Here is an 18,023-nt window from a genome sequence, read left to right as displayed (position 1 = left end):
ACCTTAACGACATTTATAATATTCAAACACATAAAGGAAAAACATTTGTTAAGACTATATATCACAAGAATAAAAACCAGATTTAAAAATAACTAAAACTTCTAGGAAGCAAAAAAAGTAGTCACAGAAATAAACTCAATGTCTGGGTCAAACAGTTGATTACATATGGGTAAAAAAAGAATGATAGATGATAAATTTAGAGAAAACACCCAGAAAGTAGCACAGAGATCTAAAACATGGGAAATGTGGAAATAAAAAGGAGAAATGACCATAAAGGGAAGAAACCAAGGGTCCTGACAGCTGCTATTATCTTCGTGGGATATAAAGTGGTATGACAGAGGACAATAGCCCAGCATCACAATATGACAAATACACATGAAACTATTCAAATACTTCTGAAAACTTCTAGGAGGGGAGCCTGGGTGGCTCAGTTGGTTAAGTATCCAACTTCAGTTCAAGTCATGATCTCAGTTTGTTGAGTTCAAGCCCCGCATCGGGCTCTGTGCTGACAGCTCGGAGCCTGGAGCCTGCTTGGGATTCTGTGTCTCCCTCTCTGCTTCTCCCCTGCTCATGCTCTCTCAAAAATAAATGTTAAAAAAAAAAATTTCCTAGGAAATACTAAAAAAGAAGGAACATTTGTATGTAAGGTGTTCCCTGCAGTTATTTATAATAGTGAAAAATTAGGAACAACCAAAATGTCCAGCAACAGATAAATGATTAAAAAAGTTAAGTGTGATAAACATAATAAAGCGTTGTATTCTCTCAAAAAAAAGGCGGGAGGCAATAAGGGTCCAGCTCCCCACTTTAGTCCTTGGCCATGCCCACGGAGTCTGTCCAGACCCTGAAATCTGCTTAGCTCAGAGGTCTGTGGCTGCTCACACAGGAAAGCATCTCATCCTTCCAAAAGGTCAGAATCCGTGTGCTAACAGCTGAGTGGTGCTCAACACGCTATGTGACAGGGAGCAAAGGGACAATGAAAACCCTGTCTTTAGAGTCCTCAAATTTCTGCTTAAGGGGAAAACAATTTAATTGGGACACAGCCCAGGAAAGGGTAGCAGCCCTTAGTTCTGGACAAATCCTAAAGCGCCCTCCAGCCTCATCCACACTGTTTTGTGAACTCGAGGGGTACTTTCTGGTCCTGGTCCTCACCCTGTCCTCCTACCTAGGGCCTTGACAAATGTCTGTTTTGTCTGCTTGGATTGTTTTTCTGCCTTCTTTACCAGTTAAACTCCCACATTAGAACTCAATTCGAGCTCTACTTCCTCAGGGACCCCTTTCCCTCCACAGGGTCCAATCCCCCCAGTGAGGCAGGGAAAGCATCGTGTGGCGGCTTCTCTAAAACAATCTGGCTGCCGTTTGTTCCTGGGATTACCTGATTACCTTCTTGCTGTTCCACTAGAGCCTCAGCCCTCTGAGAGCAGGGACCATGTCTATTGACTATGATTTCACCAGCACTATACACAGAGCCTGGCCCATGCGGATACTCCAGGAAGTGTGTTCAGTGAGTGGATGAGTGCTGAACAGGCAGTGGCTTTTATTATTGCAAAGTTCAAAGCACAGAGCAGAAAAAGCACAAACATAAGCACAGCACACCTTTTCTTGTACAAGAAAGATGTTTAATGCAAAAGCTCAAATACACAGTTGGACATCAGTCAGTTTAGTTCAAATTAAGTTTGTATTACAAAGAACCAAGAAGCTTGGAAGGGGCCACTGTTGAGGTCAAAAGGAAGTCTCTGCCCAAACTGGAAGAACACTGCCTTCGAGAAGGGCTTTCTCTCTTGGAAAGGCCCACCTCTGGAAGTGCCCTCACCCCTGGACTCTTCAAACACCTCAGGCACCTCCGTGCAGGTGCAGCAGCACAGAGCCACAGGCAAAGCCACCCCCGGGTCAGGATTCCGCATCCCCACCAGAGGAGGGCCCAGCCAAAAGGCACTGGGGCTCAGAACACAGGGGACTCTGCCAAGGACGGGGTGGGCACGGCAGCCCTGGAGAACCAGCTCAACAGGCTGCTTTGGGTGTAGGTGGGCCGGGGTCTTCTGGTTTATCCCTCACCCGCCCCCACCCCGGAGCTCGGTTTGCTCAGATGAACCACAGTGAGATGGGTCTGGTGAAGAAGCTACAAGGGCAGTGGTCGGTAGTATGCTTGGGGCGGGGACAGAGCCAACTGCTCTGCTGAGGAGGACCTGTTTCTGCCGTCCTGCTAGCTGTCGGGGGGGGGCGGGTGGGGGGTGGGGGACAATAGGGCTCTAGTGGGGACCATTCCAGCAAAACATCGTTTTTGGTTTTTTACTACACTGGGCTTAATTTGAACGAGCCAAGCCTCTTACAAGGTGGGAAGTCATCACCTCTGAGTTGCTTCAGAGCTCACTCTGGGGCAGGCGAGGTCCCAGGAGCAGGCACGGAGAAGGGAGCTCAGGCAGAGGTTTCCCGCTGCCCTTCTGGGTGTTTAGTTTAAGCTCTGGTTAACTTCCTGCTGCAACTTCTGGGCAGGGCCGTTCCTGGGCTCAAGTTGCAGGAGACAACTGACGTCTTCAAAGCTGGATTTATAGTCCTGAGAGAAGAGAGCAGGGGGTGAGGATGAGGCCCTGATGGAGGCGAGATGAAGTGGAGACGGCAGGCCTGCCCTGAGCCACGTGGGGGCCCCAGGAGAAGGGACGTGGCACCACCTCGCCCTGCTCTGGGAGGATCGCCACCAGCACAGACGTCTCGGACGGTCCCTTTCAGTCAGGGTCTTCTTACCTTGAGTGCCTTGTAGGCTTGAGCTCGCCTGTAGAACGCCTTCACGTTCCTTCCATCCAGCCTGAGGGCTTCTGTGCAATCCTTCACTGCTTCCTTGTACTGCTTCAGAACCAAATGGCAGAGCGCTCTGATGGGGAAAGACCATTTGGAGGTTTCAATCACTGCTTGGAGGCCACCCACCAGCCACAAGGAGGTTTGAGGGCTGACCTCGGACTCTGACTCGCTGAACACCTGCTCTGTGCTGCATACTTTTTAGCTTCCTCACCCTCGAAGCAAACCACCGGCTCGGCCCAGAGGGGCCAGGGGCCCCGTGCACGCACCAGTGCCAGCCTAAGGCAGAGCCCGGATGGGAGCCCGGTGTGCAGGTCTCCACCCCCTAACCACATCCAGTCATCACTTGGTCTACTTCACGCTCCCATCCTGTGCTCTTTTCACATCAAGAAAAGGATCCTGAAACCTCCCCCTCGATGGATTAAAAAGTCATCTACCTTAAACAAATACTGGACTCCGAGGATATGCATGCAGACGTGTTAGCAGTGAGAAGTAAAGATGCCTCCAGCTCACCCTGAAATGCGCCTAAACTAAGAACAATCGATAGCTAAACAGCGATAAAGCAAATGTGATAAAACGTTAATGAGGGATCGACGGTAGGTATGCGGGTGTCCGGTGTCCAGTTCTTTCAACTGATATTGTGAAAATTTTCACACTCATGGGAAAAAACAGTTGCATACATCATACAACAAGACGCTCTACACCTACGGGGAAAGAAGTATGTATATCTTCATCCATTTTCAATTATTTTCCCCAAGGACGGTCATGAAAAACAGGAGTCTTGGAACGCATTTGCTATTTTCAGTGAGAATAGAGTATTTGCTTAGTTGGATGAACCATAAGTTATTTTACCAATTCCTTAACTACAGATCTTTTTCATTTCTTCCAGTTTGTAAACACAAGGTGCTGCCATGAGCATCCTTGTGCATAAAGCTTAGCGCCTATCACGAGGGACAGATGGGTCAACAGATACACGCATTTAAAATCTTGACTCTTACTGCCAAAATGTTCTCCAAAAGAGCTGCTCTCGTACAACCAGTTATTGATAGAGCCTATTTTCCTGTAAGTGAACTAATCCTGGGTCTCAACCTTTAACTTATTAATATTGGAAGAAAACAGTGTCTCACTATTTTAACGTAGTTGCTTTAAATGTGGGCAAAGCTCCGTGTCTTTACATAAGACTTTTTAACCTTATGACATAAAATTTACCTTTAATGACCTCTGTGGTCCCACCTCCCCAATTCCCTAGCTCTATAATACATTCCACACTGCAAAATAATTAACCCACGCATTCTTCTAGAACATAATTTTTACTTTCTACATTTGAAACCGTGGTCCACTTAGGATTTATTTTAATAAGGAGTGAGGTAGGGATTCAGGCTTATTTTTAACTCCTATCCAGTCAACCCAACACTACTCATTGGAAAATCCCTCTTTTCCCTACACTTTATCATATGCTAAATTCTCGTAGGCTGCTATTCTCATTTTTTCCTGACAAACTTCAGAATCATTATCGTGAATTAAAAAAACTCCAATGTTTTTACTGAGACTGCATGGATTTATAAATTAGAAAAAGCTCCCCCTTGTATCAATTTTTTTAAAGTAACCTCTGGGGGCGCCTGGGTGGCGCAGTCGGTTAAGCGTCCGACTTCAGCCAGGTCACGATCTCGCGGTCCGTGAGTTCGAGCCCCGCGTCAGGCTCTGGGCTGACGGCTCAGAGCCTGGAGCCTGTTTCAGATTCTGTGTCTCCCTCTCTCTCTGCCCCTCCCCCGTTCATGCTCTGTCTCTCTCTGTCCCAAAAATAAATAAACGTTGAAAAAAAAAAATTAAAAAAAAAAAAATCTAAAATGTCATTTAAAAAATAAATAAATAAATAAAATAAAGTAACCTCTGTGCCCAGCAATGGAACCTGAACATATGAAATTGAGAGCCAGAGCGCCATGCTCCGCTGGCAGAGACAGCCAGACCCCCCTGCCCCCCAGCATACCAACTTAAAAGCCTGCACAACAGGGGTGCTTGGGTGGCTCAGTCAGTTAAGCATCTGACTTCAGTTCAGGTCATGATCTCATGGTTTGCATGTTCGAGCCCCATGTCGGGCTCTGTGCTGACTGCTCAGAGCCTGGAGCCTGCTTCAGATTCTGTGTCTCCCTCTCTCTCTCTGCCCCTTCCCAGCTCGCATACTGTCTCTCTTCAAAAATAAACATTAAAAAAAATTTTTTTGTTGTTAATAAAAGCAGGCACAAATTCTTTGTCATTCTTCCCACTGAAGGAGTCCTATGTTCTCTCCCCTCTGATTCAGGTAGGTTTGGGGACTGACCAGTAGAGAGGAAAGGGCATGGTAGAGCATTAAAATGGCATCTGGGGGGTGGCTGGGTGGCTCAGTCAGTTAAGTGTCTGACTTTGGCTCAGGTCATGATCTCACGGTTCATGAGTTCAAGCCCTGCCTTGGGGGAGCCCCACTTCTCTCTGTTTCTTGTTCACTTATGCACTCTGTCTCAAAAAAAAAAAAAAAGCATCTGGGATGAGGTATAATTTGTCTCAGTGGATGGAAAATTCGTAAATATAAAATATAAAGTTATCAGTCCTCTAAATTTTTATTTGAGAGAGATAGCGTGAGCGGGAGAAGGGCTGACAGGGAAAGAGAGAATCCCATGCAGGCTTCACAATGTCAGCACGGAGCCCAACGCGAGGCTCGATCCCACAACCATTGGATCATGGCTGAGCTGAAATCAAGAGTTGGACGTTTAACCAACTGAGCCACTCAGGTGTCCCACAGTCCTCTAAGTTAAAAATTCTTTAATTTTGTTTATTTTTGAGAGAGAGAGAGAGAGAGAGAGAGAGAGAGAGAGAGAATATGAATATCCCAAGCAGGCTCTGCACTAACAGTGCAGAGCCAAAGGCAGGGCTTGAACCCATGAATCAGGAGATCATGGCCTGAGGCAAAATCAAGAGTCAGACGCTTAACCAACTGAGCCACCCAGGCACCTCTAAATTAAATTTATAAATTCGTGGGCGCCTGGGTGGCTCGGTCGGTTGAGCGTCTGACTTCGGCTCAGGTCATGATCTGGCGGTTTGTGAGTTCGAGCCCCACATCAGGCTCTGTGCTGACAGCTCAGGGCCTGGAGCCTGCTTTGGATTCTGTGTCTCCCTCACTCCCTACCCCTCCCCCACTCACACTCTGTCTCTCTCTCCTTCAAAAATAAACATTTAAAAAAATAAATAAATTTACAAATTTATAAATTCAACGTAACCATAACCAAAAGCGCACCAAGATACTTTCTGGAGTCTGTCAAGAGGATCCTAAGGTTTAGCCAGAACGAACCTGGGAAAACAGTCAGTGATGCTCTGAGTAAGAAGAATAAGGAAAAGACTAGCCCTACAAGATATTATAAAGCAGTAATAATTGAAACAGTGTGTCATGGACACACTTGCACGAAAACTGTATTTAAACAAAACAAAACATTGTCCCCGAAGTGGTAAAACTCCAGGAAAACAGGCTGGCAGGAGTCTGTAGCAGGATGACGTCAGCGAGTCAGGCAGGCCCAGAGATAGAGGAATCAAGCTGCCACTGCGTCAACACAGAACAGCAGGCAGCAGCCCTTTCTTCCAGGTGAGCCGGGCAGGCTGAGGCACCAGGCACCCCTGGTCCAATCAGCCAGTAAAAAAAACCACAGGGCCAAAGCCCCAAATCCACTCTTTTGTAAGTTCTCTTTTCACCTCATTTGACACCGAAACCTGACCTGCATGGACGTGAGGCTACTTGGTCATTCTTTAACACCGCCCCGTGACAAGTGGAATTCTGCTATGTTTCACGGCAGAAATGTTAACAGCGAGTTTCAGCAAGCTGCCCCAGACTCTGTGCGAGCATTATGTGATTCGGTATACGGACCATGTCACCTGACTCAAACCTGGAATGCCTTTTATCCCAAGAATTTTGCATAGGGAATGGAGACACTACAGTAGAGCCAAGGTTTTTATTTTTTTAAATGTTGATTTTTGAGAGAGGGAGAGAGGTGAGCAGGGGAGGGGCAGAGAGAGAGAGAGAAAGATTCTCAAGCAGGCTCTGCACTGTCAGCACAGAGCCCAATTTGGGGCTCGAACTTACAAACCGTGAGATCGTGACCTGAGCCAAAACCAAGAGTCAGATGCTTAACCGACTGAGCCACCCAGGTACCCCGATCCAAGGTTTTTGAACAAGAGTAACATGTGTATGTGAGCAGGAGAGGAGAAACAAATTCACAACATTTTATCGTATATCTTTTATGACAAATGATTGGATCAGATATGGTCCCTTACTGAATATTTCAACTTCTGACAGTAAAACTAATAGAAAGATCTCATCGGAGCCAGGTTCCAATTCTGTCTCCACCATTTAATGGCTGGGTGAGCTGAGGTAAAGCCCTTTCTGCTCTGAGCCTCCGATTTCTTGACTTTACAGGGGAAGACCACCTACCAATACGTCGGGAGTGTGCTGCAAAGCAGTGACTCCCACACAATAAAAGGGATGGTGTCCTCACTGTGGGTGGAAAGAAGCACCAGCCACAGACAGCAGTTCCTGGTGCAGAGCGCTCAACAGCGCCACCCACAGGTCAAACCCTTCAGGCAAGACCTTCTCTCTTGCTCCTGGGCCAGGTGACCATTAGTCCACAGCCTGGGTCGTGCCCTAGGGCTGGGACAGTGCCAACACTTCTAACCGGAGGGGCTTAGAGAAGCCGTGGGGCTAGGGGGAAGGCGGAGAGACATGTATTGAGGCTTTTACTTTCGGAGTATGCTTATTTGGGTGGTTCAGGAAAATCTGAGGGGGAGAAGCCCCGACAAAGCCCAGGCTCCACACTGGCACCGCTCTTTCTATTCCTCTAAGGTAGCAGATGCCATGGGCAACACCTGCCTCATGGTGACCAAAACCCGTGTGAAGGTAGGTTTGGAGCTACAACATGCTGACCAAAACGCTAGAAATGAAGAGCCCACCCCAGTCCGAGAGAAGACTTTGGAACAGTATCCAATGTCCTAAAATCCCCCGGGCCAGCAGCTACATGGAAGATACCTGTTGCTGTATGTGGCAGACTCCACGTCACTAAATGAGAGGCTTTCACTGTACTTCTCAATAGCTTTCTTATGGTTTCCCTTCTTTACAAGCTCATTGCCTTCTTCCTTCAGAACTCTGGCTCTCTCCACATCCCCAGCAGAAGGCACTAGATACAAATTCAGAAGAGGAAAAAGCCATGGAGCGGGTGCCCAAGCGAGACCCACGAGGCCTCACCGGCCCCGTCTCTTCGAAGTCATCTGCCACCCTCCCCCACTGTTCCCCCCCCCCCCCCCCGCCGCCAAGATCCCTACGCTGCCCTAAAGCAGCCTCCCTGATGAAGGAGTCCCCCATGTGGCTTCTGGGAAATTAAACAATTTTTCAGTCATAGGAGGTTGGGGACTCCCATACAAACATACTTAGACATGCACATAAGAATAGACAGAACTCGGGTTCTAGTCCCGGTGCTGCCACTTAGGAGCTGGGGATCTCGTGGGGCCCAAGTCTTCTGGACCTTAGTCTCTCCATCCACCGGGGCACTACCTGCCCCACACGTGGCTAGTTTAGGACGAAATTTGAGCATGCAGAACATCCTATAAACTTAAAGCAGGAGAGTAAGTAAATGAGATTTAAATAAGCAAGCATCTGAGAAAAAAAGGGTATAGCTTCCAGGCTTCAGAAAAGGGCAGAAGAGCCCGCCAGTCTTCACGATGGCTTTGGCCCGGGCCTGCATCCTCCCTCACGAAGTGCGTGCAGCTTCCCTACCCCCGCCCTGACAGGGAGACAAGGTGAAATGCACGCTGCTCACTTGGCTTTCCGGCCCTTCACTGAGCAGCCCCACATCGTCGTTCCAGACCTCACTCCCATTTCACCTGTTTTTGTCATTTTTAAAAACTACCTTTATAAAATACTGGATATGTATGGCACAGGTAAGGTTTTAGGAACTGAACTAACACCCTTGAACTTATCCCTCACCTTAAGAAACAGAACATTCACTAGGACCTTTAAAGCCCTGTGGGGCCCCCTCCCCAAATCAATCTACTCCTGGAGGAAACCATTATCGCCAATCCTGTGCTCCCTTCCCCCGCTTTTTTCTTGGTAGGTTAACTATATACAACAGTTTCTATAAACCATTTGCTGTTTATTTTGTTTTTAAACTTCGTATAAAAGAATAAACTATTCTAACTATGCTTCTTTGATCTGGTTTTGTCTTCTCCCCTCACCAACGTGATCCTGAGATTCACCTGTGTTGATGTCGATGCCTGGAGTTCATTCACTCTCACTGCTGTGGTACAACTGATTTATCTGTTCTATTTACAGATTTGGGTTGTTTTCCGGTTGTGTTTTTTGCTGCTGCAAACATTCTTGAACACGTCTCCTCTGCGCACATGCATGAGGTTCTCTAGAAGCAGAGCCAACGGGCTGCCGCATACACACGTCTTCAGCCTGACCTCGGCTCTGCGACACAGCACGCTGCAGGCATGCGGATTCCCACTGTTCACCTGCGATGCCCACAGGCTGCATTCTCTCACGTTCTCTGGCACCTCCCCAGGAGCCATTCCCCAAACCCCTCAGTGCACACGTTAGTTCACGTTTTGAACTCCCCAGATACTAAAGACTCTAAAGCACTTATTCTTCCTCCTGTATTTTCTTTTTTTTAAGTAGGCTCTACTGCCAGTGTGGGGCTTGAACCTACAACCCTGAGATCAAGAGTCATGTGCTCCACAGGCTGAGCCAGCCAGGCACCCCTTTCCTCCTGTATTTTAAAATGCTGCTTATGTGTCCCAGTCTCATCAGACTGAGAGCTGCCTGAGGGCCGAGACTGCCTGCCTTCTCTATGTCACACTGCCTAGCACAGCACCTGCAAAACATATGGCTCAGTGGCTCTGAAAGAAGGAAATTAACGGTAGGTGCTCTGAAGCCATCTAGTTCATCAGCACCCCACATTTTCATTCCGGAGAAGAACAGGGGACACTTAGCAGGTTTCCACAAACCAGAGTGAGTGCTACCCATGGTCAGATAGGTTCCCTCCTGGGAAGGGGAGTTAACTCTGCCCTCCCCTGACACCCATGGCTGGGCTCCAGCCCGCACACCTGCTGCACCTCCTCCCCTCACCACCTAGTTTGCTGGGCCCACCTGAGGCCCCTGGAGCACTGGTGAGCCTGTCTGTGCCTCAAAAATGGCCTCTTACTCAGTCTCCTGTCTTTGGGTTACCTGACTTTCGTCTCCCTTTTCTTATTCATCCTCCAGGGACTCCTTGCATGCGTGTGGGTGTGTGTTCGTTCTTGGGGAAGCATCACCCTCTAGTTAAGAAGGTGGGACAGATGGCTTACGGTGGAGCTCATCACAAAATCTCAGCCCCTGGTCACAGTGACTAATTCAGACAACAGCCTGTGACCAAATGGGCTGGAATCATTGAGAAAACATGTGACCTAGGGATTTAAAGGAAAGACACTCTCTCCTTCTTCGGGGGCTATTGGAAGAAGAAACCAACCGTCTTCTCTTCCTCTGAGCCATGAGGCACGGCATATGGACATGAGGCCAGGAACTGCTACAGCCGCTTCACTACTAGGAGGGATGACTGCCCCAAGACAAAGCCAACACACTAGAGGAGAGAGCTGAGAGAGCACGGAGGAATGGACTCAGAGTCTGAGAATGTTGTGAGCGGCTGGAGCAAACCCTGCCTGAACCTGAACTCTGAACTTCTCAGTTTCATGAGCCAGTACGTTCTCTTTGTTGTTTTCATCATGCTGAGTCTTCTGCTCTTGCTACCGAAACACCCTGGACGATCCATCCCCAGCGCCGCCAGAGGAACCAATGCCGTACGTACACCGACGCACCAGGCTGGGAGTTCCAGGCGTCTTCTATCGCTTCACCCGTACAGCGGTGGGTGGGCTTTCTCATCACCTCAGTCTCTAAGAGGTTAGGACTTTTCATTTTGTATTTTTTCTTTTAGATACTTTTTATAGCGCAGTTTAACCAAGGCCAATTTTTATAGGATTACTCTACAGAAAGTGGCTACGGGGAGACTATGCCACTCCGGGCGGCAAGTCACAACTTACCTCTGCTCTTTGCCGTTGTGGTTTCTCTGAATTTGCTTTTAGCTCTTTCTCTGTGGCATTCGGGGGGCAAGGACTCCCACCTCTTCTGAGCCGAAACAGGCACCAAGGGGGTCAAGGGCAGCTTCAGGCGCCACTCGGGCCCAAGTGAGTCCATGAGAGCTCTGCTCATCCTGGAAAGGCAGACAGAATTACAGGGAGGTTTCCGGCTGGGTCCGGAAGATATTCCTCCTCTCATAAATCCAAAGCAGGTGTACGAGAGCCACCATCTCTTCCTGGCCTTCTAACACACAGCGGGAAAGGGACAGAAGTCTGCACACGACAGTACCCCCTGCTGCCATGACATTACTCATCTACATTAACTTCAAAGTGGTGACCGCTGCTCATGAAGCGTACTCCACCTTATCCCCAGAGGACCACACATGCCCCAAGAAAGGAAATGTTCTATATCTTCCTAATGGATCTATGACAAGGCCACGCAAGCACCTGACGTTGGATTTTTAAAAAGTGCAAATCTTCTGTCATTCTCTCATTTTAAAACCCTTCAGTGGTTCCCGTTTCCCTGCGCTGACGGGGCCTGACACCTGGTCCCTTCCCGCCTCTCCACTTTTACCGTGTGGCACGTTCCCTCTGGATCCGTATGATCCAGGCTTTGCACACGCTCTTCCCTCTACCCAGAACAATCTCTTCCACCTCCCGTTCCCCATCTCCCCCTTCTGGCCCAGCTAACTTGCTTCAAATGCTGCTCGGGGACCTCATCCATCTTGTATGTGCTCAACCAGCGAACAGAGCCAACTGTGTGCTTTTTCGGCTCCAACGACTGCCTCCTAGAGGCAGTGTGACTAGAATGAAAGCGTCACAGGCTGGCATCACTGCAAACTCATGTCCTTGGACTCTGATTGGCACGGCTGTTTCAAACCTCCACCCTCCTCGGCCCGGCTCCCTCACCCTCCTCCTTCTTCGGGGCAAACGTCCCCATCCTGAAAATGCAAACCCACCTGCAAGGGCACCTGACCCTTCCCATTTCTCTCCCGTCACAAATGAAGAAGTGACGAGGCCAACCTCTCCACTGAAGCTCCGGGTCTCCCCTCTCCCTGCCTCTAGCAGCAACCACGGCCAGCACCTCTTCTACAGCTTCAACCTTTCTCCGTGCCTGGAGGGCCGCCTGGAGGCCCCACTCTGACTGCACAGCTGGACTCCTCTGCCTCTCTTCAGCCAGACCTCTTGAACTGCTGCTGTCACATCCACCAGTGACTTCATTCTTAAACCCAGAAGTCCGCGTAAGCTCCCTGCAACACCCGACAGGAAGGATGTCTTCGTCCTTCTGGAAACACTTTCTCCCGAAATGCTCCAAGTTCCCTCCTACCCTCCAGCTGCTGTTCTCCTGGAAGTCCCTCAAATGCTGCGACTTTCAAAGCTCCATCCTCTCCCCCCAGCTCACTTGCCGTGGGGGTCTTCTTCTCTCCCACAACCTCAATCCACCTCGACGCCGATGACCTCTGAATCCAAATGTCTGCCCTGTATTCTTCTCCTTTGCCCCCAACCACTGTCCTTACATCTCCCGTCTCGGGTCCCCTCCAATGCAACCTGTCAGCCTCCGGGATGTCTCTTCTATTCTTCCCTCTCACCACCCTCCTAACACCAAATCTCACTGAACTACTACCCAAATGTCCCCAGACTCTTCTGAGTCTGTCCCTACCGTCTCTTCTGAGTTGCTGCTGGGCCCTTCCTACCCTGCTCTCCTTCGTGTCATCCCTCAGCACGGAAGCTAATCAGCTTTTCTCTCAAATCTGCTCCCGCTGTCCCCCTGCTAAAGCCCCTTTCACAAAGCCTCACCATGCCTGGATTAGGTCCAGGCCCCTGAGTGCCAGGCCCCGTGTGATCTGGTCTCACCTCACCCGCCCGAGCTGAGCTCCTCACCAGCAGTGCCAAGCAAAATGGGACTTCTCGCAATCCCTGGAATCCATCATCCTCGCTCACCCTGCGCAGGCGGCCTTGTGGCTGCCCCGATCCCGGATTTCTATTCATTTCTCAGCCACGGCTCGCCTCCTCTGGAAAGTCCTGACCAGTCTCCTCCCTCCCCCTGGGGGGTCAGGTGCCCCTTTCTGCCCCTACAGCCCCCTGGGCCGCCGCCTACCACAGCACTCGACATACACGGGTGCACTTGGCTACTACCGGGGTTCGCCATGAGACTGGGGGCTCCATTACGGCAGCAAGAGCTATGTGTCAGGCATCAGCCCAGGCCCTAGGGCAAAGACAGGCACACGAGTGGCAGATTCTGTTGAAGGACAGAAACTAAAAGGAGGCAGAGAGAAAACGAGTGAAGCTAAAAATGACGCACTAAATACATACCATGAAGTCCTGTGAAGGGTTTGCTACGGTGTCATGTTCGGCTTTCTAGCAGCCCGTGCAAAGGGGAAAACATGCTCAGGCACACAAATGAGGGTATCCGTGCGGTACAACCACTCAGAAGCCCAGAAAGCAGTGCTGCCCGACGGACCACCTGAAGGGGTCACAGTACAACATACAGAACCATCCCCGCGAACACCACCCGCCGCCTTGTGCTGCGGCTGCCTGTGCCCCTGTCTTACTTTCCCTGCTCTAGGTAGGTCTGCGGAGCAAGTGGGATCTGTACCTGGTTGTTACTGCGGTCTTCCCCACCGAACCTGGCACAATCCTTCCAACAGAGCTCAGTAAGTGGTTACAGGGTGAATGACTCGGAGCAGCTAGGGAATCAATCCACCAGTCCTCTGAGTCTGACCCCGAACACACCTGCTAAACACGACAGCTGACTCTCCTCCTGCGCTTTCCCCACGTGCTCATTAGGAGTTTCTAAGCCTAGCCCAAAGGGACCCCCCAGGAGATGCCCAAAGCAGTGGCCCCAAGTGCATCCGGAGGACAGGGAGTCCCAGAGAGACTGCGGGCGGTGGCTCAGGCTCACCTGTTGATGCCTTCCAAGGCCGACGTCACGCGGTCATCAATCTGCAGTGCGGTCTTGTAGTCGACATAGGCCAGGGGGTACTTCTCCAGAGCCTCGTAGGCGGACGCTCGCCGCAGCAGGGGCTTCAGGCTGAAGGGAACCAGGGCCAGTGCTCTAGGGCAGGAGGCACAAATGTCATCTGGCTGCTGAGTCACCAGGGCTCCCCTGCAGCTCCTTCCAGGCAGCTGCGACTTTCAGTCGCAGTATACAGGAGGTCACATCTGGTAGAGACACTGCTAAAATGTCAAACCTTAGAGGAGGGACTTTCGAACTTGGACTGAGGTGGAGAAGGGCTGATGGACACAAGGCCACTCGTACTGTGAAATCTGTGTGCCCGTCCATCAGTTTTCATGGTTGCAATCCACCCTGCAACCCCACCCCAAGTCAAGCACAAGTGCCTTGTAGTTCTCATTCTTCGATGTGTTTCTGCAGAGGCTGACCTGGTGGGAAAAACAGGCTCTGGAGTCAGATGGGGAGCGGTGTTGGAATTCTACCTCTGCCACCAACCACGTGACCCCAGGCAGGTCACTTTACCGTCTCGGTCCCCTGCAACCCAGTGCTAGCCTGGGCAGGGTGGTAAACTTACCCCACAGAGTGGTCATGAGCACTCCCAGAAGGAAACCTAGCACGGGCCTGGTACAAATGACCTTAGCACAGGCTCCATGAGCCTGCTCACCTCTCCTCCTCTCCCACCCATCACCAGGGCATGAATCTAAGGCAATACCACAGGACACAGGATCTGAGAACATGAAGTCCCATGCGCTAGTTCAGTGAGGAGGAAAGAAGGCAGGGTCAGACTAGCTCGGAGAAGAAAGAAGTATGAAAAACTGTCTAATGTTTAACATCCTTTACCCCTGGTCACCAATGAATACCTCTTAGTTTCTTTTGAGACCATTCACTAACCTCTATCCCTCTTTCTTTCCCTCCCTTGCTTCCACACACATCCACCGCAGAAAAATCCTGGGCAAGCCAGTCACCAGTCTGCAGCTCAATCTCACCCTCAGGTCCCAAACCTCAAAGGCCTTTAAGGCCCACCTCTAACTTCCCACCCTACTCCTTTTTCGGCAGACTCCAAAGACACAAGTCAGGGGCCACGAGGACCAAGTAGAGCCTCCTATCCTCAGTGACCCAGCGGTTGCTTCTGAATTATCTGGCATGGCTGTAACTGGTGGGATCGGTCCAAACAGTAACACAGGCCAGATAAACCCAGCCTCCTCTCCTGAGACCCCCAGGCCCCCAAGGTCACCCCTGCCCACTTACAAAGTGCAATCCTTGATGCAGTCCTTGCAGTTGCCATCCTTTAAGTGGCACACTGCACGGTTAGAGTAGAGAATACTTTCTTCTCCAGGGTTCGAAGAACCTGCCCAGGGGGAAGCAGACAGGAGATTAACAGGGTGGGAAATGGATGCCCTGGGGCTCTGGGATGTATTTCATATGAGTCCTGATCAGGCTTGTTGGTCTGATGGGCTGCCGGGTTTGTCATTCTCACGTGGAGCCAGAATGGGAGGCTTCCTGCCACTCACAGGGAGGGTGAGCCTCATTCTACCAACCACAGCCCGTTGCCCCAAACCTCTTCTCCAGCACTGAACTTGGGACCAGCCAAGAGACAAGACACGAAATAGCTGCCTTCTGCTCAGAGAAGTCCATGCTGTAACTACACGTGTGTGTGTGAGAATTTTATTACAAAAATCACGTAAACCCAATAAAAGCGTTCCTAAAGAAGAAAAGAAAAATGTGATACATAGACTGAACAAGGGTCGTGGGGACATAAAAGACAAGAGTAATTCCACCTGGTCAAATCAGACAGGACTTTGCCAGGGAAAAGTCCTCTGGGTGTGGCAGGATTAAGCAGAAGTCAATCAAAGGAAGGATTCGAGCTACCAACAAGCCTGATCAAGAAGCCCAGAGGGAGAATTATCAGGCACTTCTCTAAAGGCAGTCCTTATCCTCAGGAATCTCAGAAGCCTATGTCTTTTATTATGTGGCCACAATGACTTTCATTTTTTTAAATGTTTATTTTTGAGACACACACACACACACACACACACACACGCACAGAACAGGAGCAGGGGAGGGGTAGAGAGAGAGAAAGACAGAGAGAGAGAAGGAGAGAGACAGACACAGAATCCAAAGCAGGCTCCAGGCTCCGTGCTGTCAGCACAAAGCCTGACTCGAGGCTTGAACTCACAATCCATGAGATCATGCCCTGCGTCAAAGTCGGATGCTTAACCGACTGAGCCACCCAGGCACCCCAACTTCCATTTTTTTTTTAACGTTTTATTTTATTTTTGAGACAGAGAGAGACAGAGCATGAACAGGGGAGGGGCAGAGAGAGAGGGAGACACAGAATCGGAAGCAGGCTCCAGGCTCTGAGCCGTCAGCCCAGAGCCCGACGCGGGGCTCGAACTCACAGACCGTGAGATCGTGACCTGAGCTGAAGTCGGACGCCCAACCGACTGAGCCACCCAGGCGCCCCCCCAACTTCCATTTTTAAAATAATTTTTCAACTACTTTATACCCACTAGCATAGACCATAATGGAAAACACACGAAAAACCCTGAAAACTACCAAGTGCTGACCCAGTAATTCCATCCTGGGTATATACACAAAAGAATTAGAAACAAACTCTCTTTTGAAAATTATGAAACAGCTAGAAGAAAACAGTGTAACAGGTACTTGACATCCACCACTGGACTTAGCACATGTTATATTTGTTTCCAGCCTTTTGAATTTTTGATACGGCCAAAGCTCCACTCAACCTCATCCTTCTCTCTTTGCTCCCTCCTCAGACGCCCAGCGCTCAGCACAGTCCTGAGGTTGGGATGTGACATCCTCCTGCATGCCTGTGTGCCTGCTGCCATTACAGCTGCATTCCTAAGCTTTTCCCAAGTGGCACGCTATTGTCTATCCTTCAGCAATTTGCTTTTTTTCCATTAAGTATGTTTCCACGTTGAGGCATGACAGCTTCCATTCAACATCAACGGTGACAAACTTGATAAAATAATAACTTTTCCGCCCTTATTTTGCCAGGCCCTGAGGGAGACAGCAGAGTACAGAAAAAAGTAAACTATATCCTGGCCTTTAAGGGAAGAGTACAATTACTCACAACTTGTAGTGCACGTCAAGTCACTGGAGCGCACAGAAACAGCAGTGGGGCAGTGGCAAGGGCACTGGGACCTAGAATCCCGCCACTCAATCCCGCTGATCGAATGTGCCCACGTGACTATCACATGAAGATACCACTTCACAGACCTGCTGGAAGGGTTCATTTTGTTAGGTTACTCCCTGCTGTCCTTTCAAGAGCCGCAAAACAGATCACAGAAATCCAGGGATTTGCCCAGAAATTATCTGGACAATCAACAGCAAGATCAGAACCAAACGCTGGTCCCCTACTAAATCCAGACACTAGGCCCTTCTAAGGATCCAGAATAAATCCACACAAAAGCACCAGTTTTTTTCCAGGCCGGCTGGAGTAGGATGAAAGAAAAAGGCAGAAATAGCAGTCTCACAGATTCATCCGTGACTTCATCAAGTGACGCTGAGATGAGAAGGTGGGCCTAAAAAGGAGTGTTCTAGAAGAATAAGAGGTGGGCAAACGAGTGGCTTCAAACTGCAAAAGTTCAAACAAGAAAGACTGGAATTTGGAGAAGATTTGGGGAGAAGTCTAGCAAAGTGACTCAAAACTTGGACTTGCGAATCAGACCCATATTCAAATCCTGCCTCTGACATGTCTTTATTGTGTAATTCTTCTGGACTCCTCATCTAGAAAGTATCTTATCCACAGGTTTGTATGAAGATCAAAGAATTGACGTCGGTAATGTCAGGCACACAGCAAAGCACTCAACCAATACCAGCCAAGAAAGGGAGAGGAGGAAGACATAGGGAAATTGGTCCTACAGAAAATGAGGGCTCGCGGGTAAGACACTTTTGGAGAAGAGGTTTGGGGCAACGGGCTGTGGTTGGTAGAATGAGGCTCCCCACTCCTCCAAAGTGTCTCACCCATGAGCTGGAGGTTGGGAGAATGGACAAGGACAAGCTATACCTCTATTAAAAGTTATTTTTAAGTGTTTATTTTTGAGAGAGAAAAAGAGACCGAGAACGAGCAGGGAAGGGGCAGAGAGAGAAGGAGACAAAGAATCGGAAGCAGGCTCCAGGCTCTGAGCTGTCAGCA

The 18,023-nt window shown here is 49.6% G+C and overlaps 1 protein-coding gene across 1 annotated transcript; it reads right to left on the bottom strand.

Moving 5' to 3' along the window:
* Nucleotides 1-1,510: 1,510 nt before the first annotated feature.
* Nucleotides 1,511-15,282, bottom strand: TOMM34 (translocase of outer mitochondrial membrane 34; the record flags this gene model as incomplete). Its single annotated transcript, XM_040446958.1, has 6 exons — nucleotides 1,511-2,551; nucleotides 2,740-2,866; nucleotides 7,835-7,982; nucleotides 10,876-11,045; nucleotides 13,814-13,966; nucleotides 15,113-15,282. Coding segments are annotated over 6 exons (873 nt in total), but the record flags the coding sequence as incomplete, so codon positions are not given.
* Nucleotides 15,283-18,023: the final 2,741 nt, after the last annotated feature.

The sequence above is a fragment of the Herpailurus yagouaroundi genome, unplaced genomic scaffold, assembly GCF_014898765.1.
Source record: "Herpailurus yagouaroundi ecotype Mexico unplaced genomic scaffold, PumYag 196, whole genome shotgun sequence".
NCBI lineage: Eukaryota > Metazoa > Chordata > Mammalia > Carnivora > Felidae > Herpailurus > Herpailurus yagouaroundi.
The sequence above is the reverse complement of the archived record's forward strand: the minus strand, read 5'-3'. Positions and strand labels throughout refer to the sequence as shown.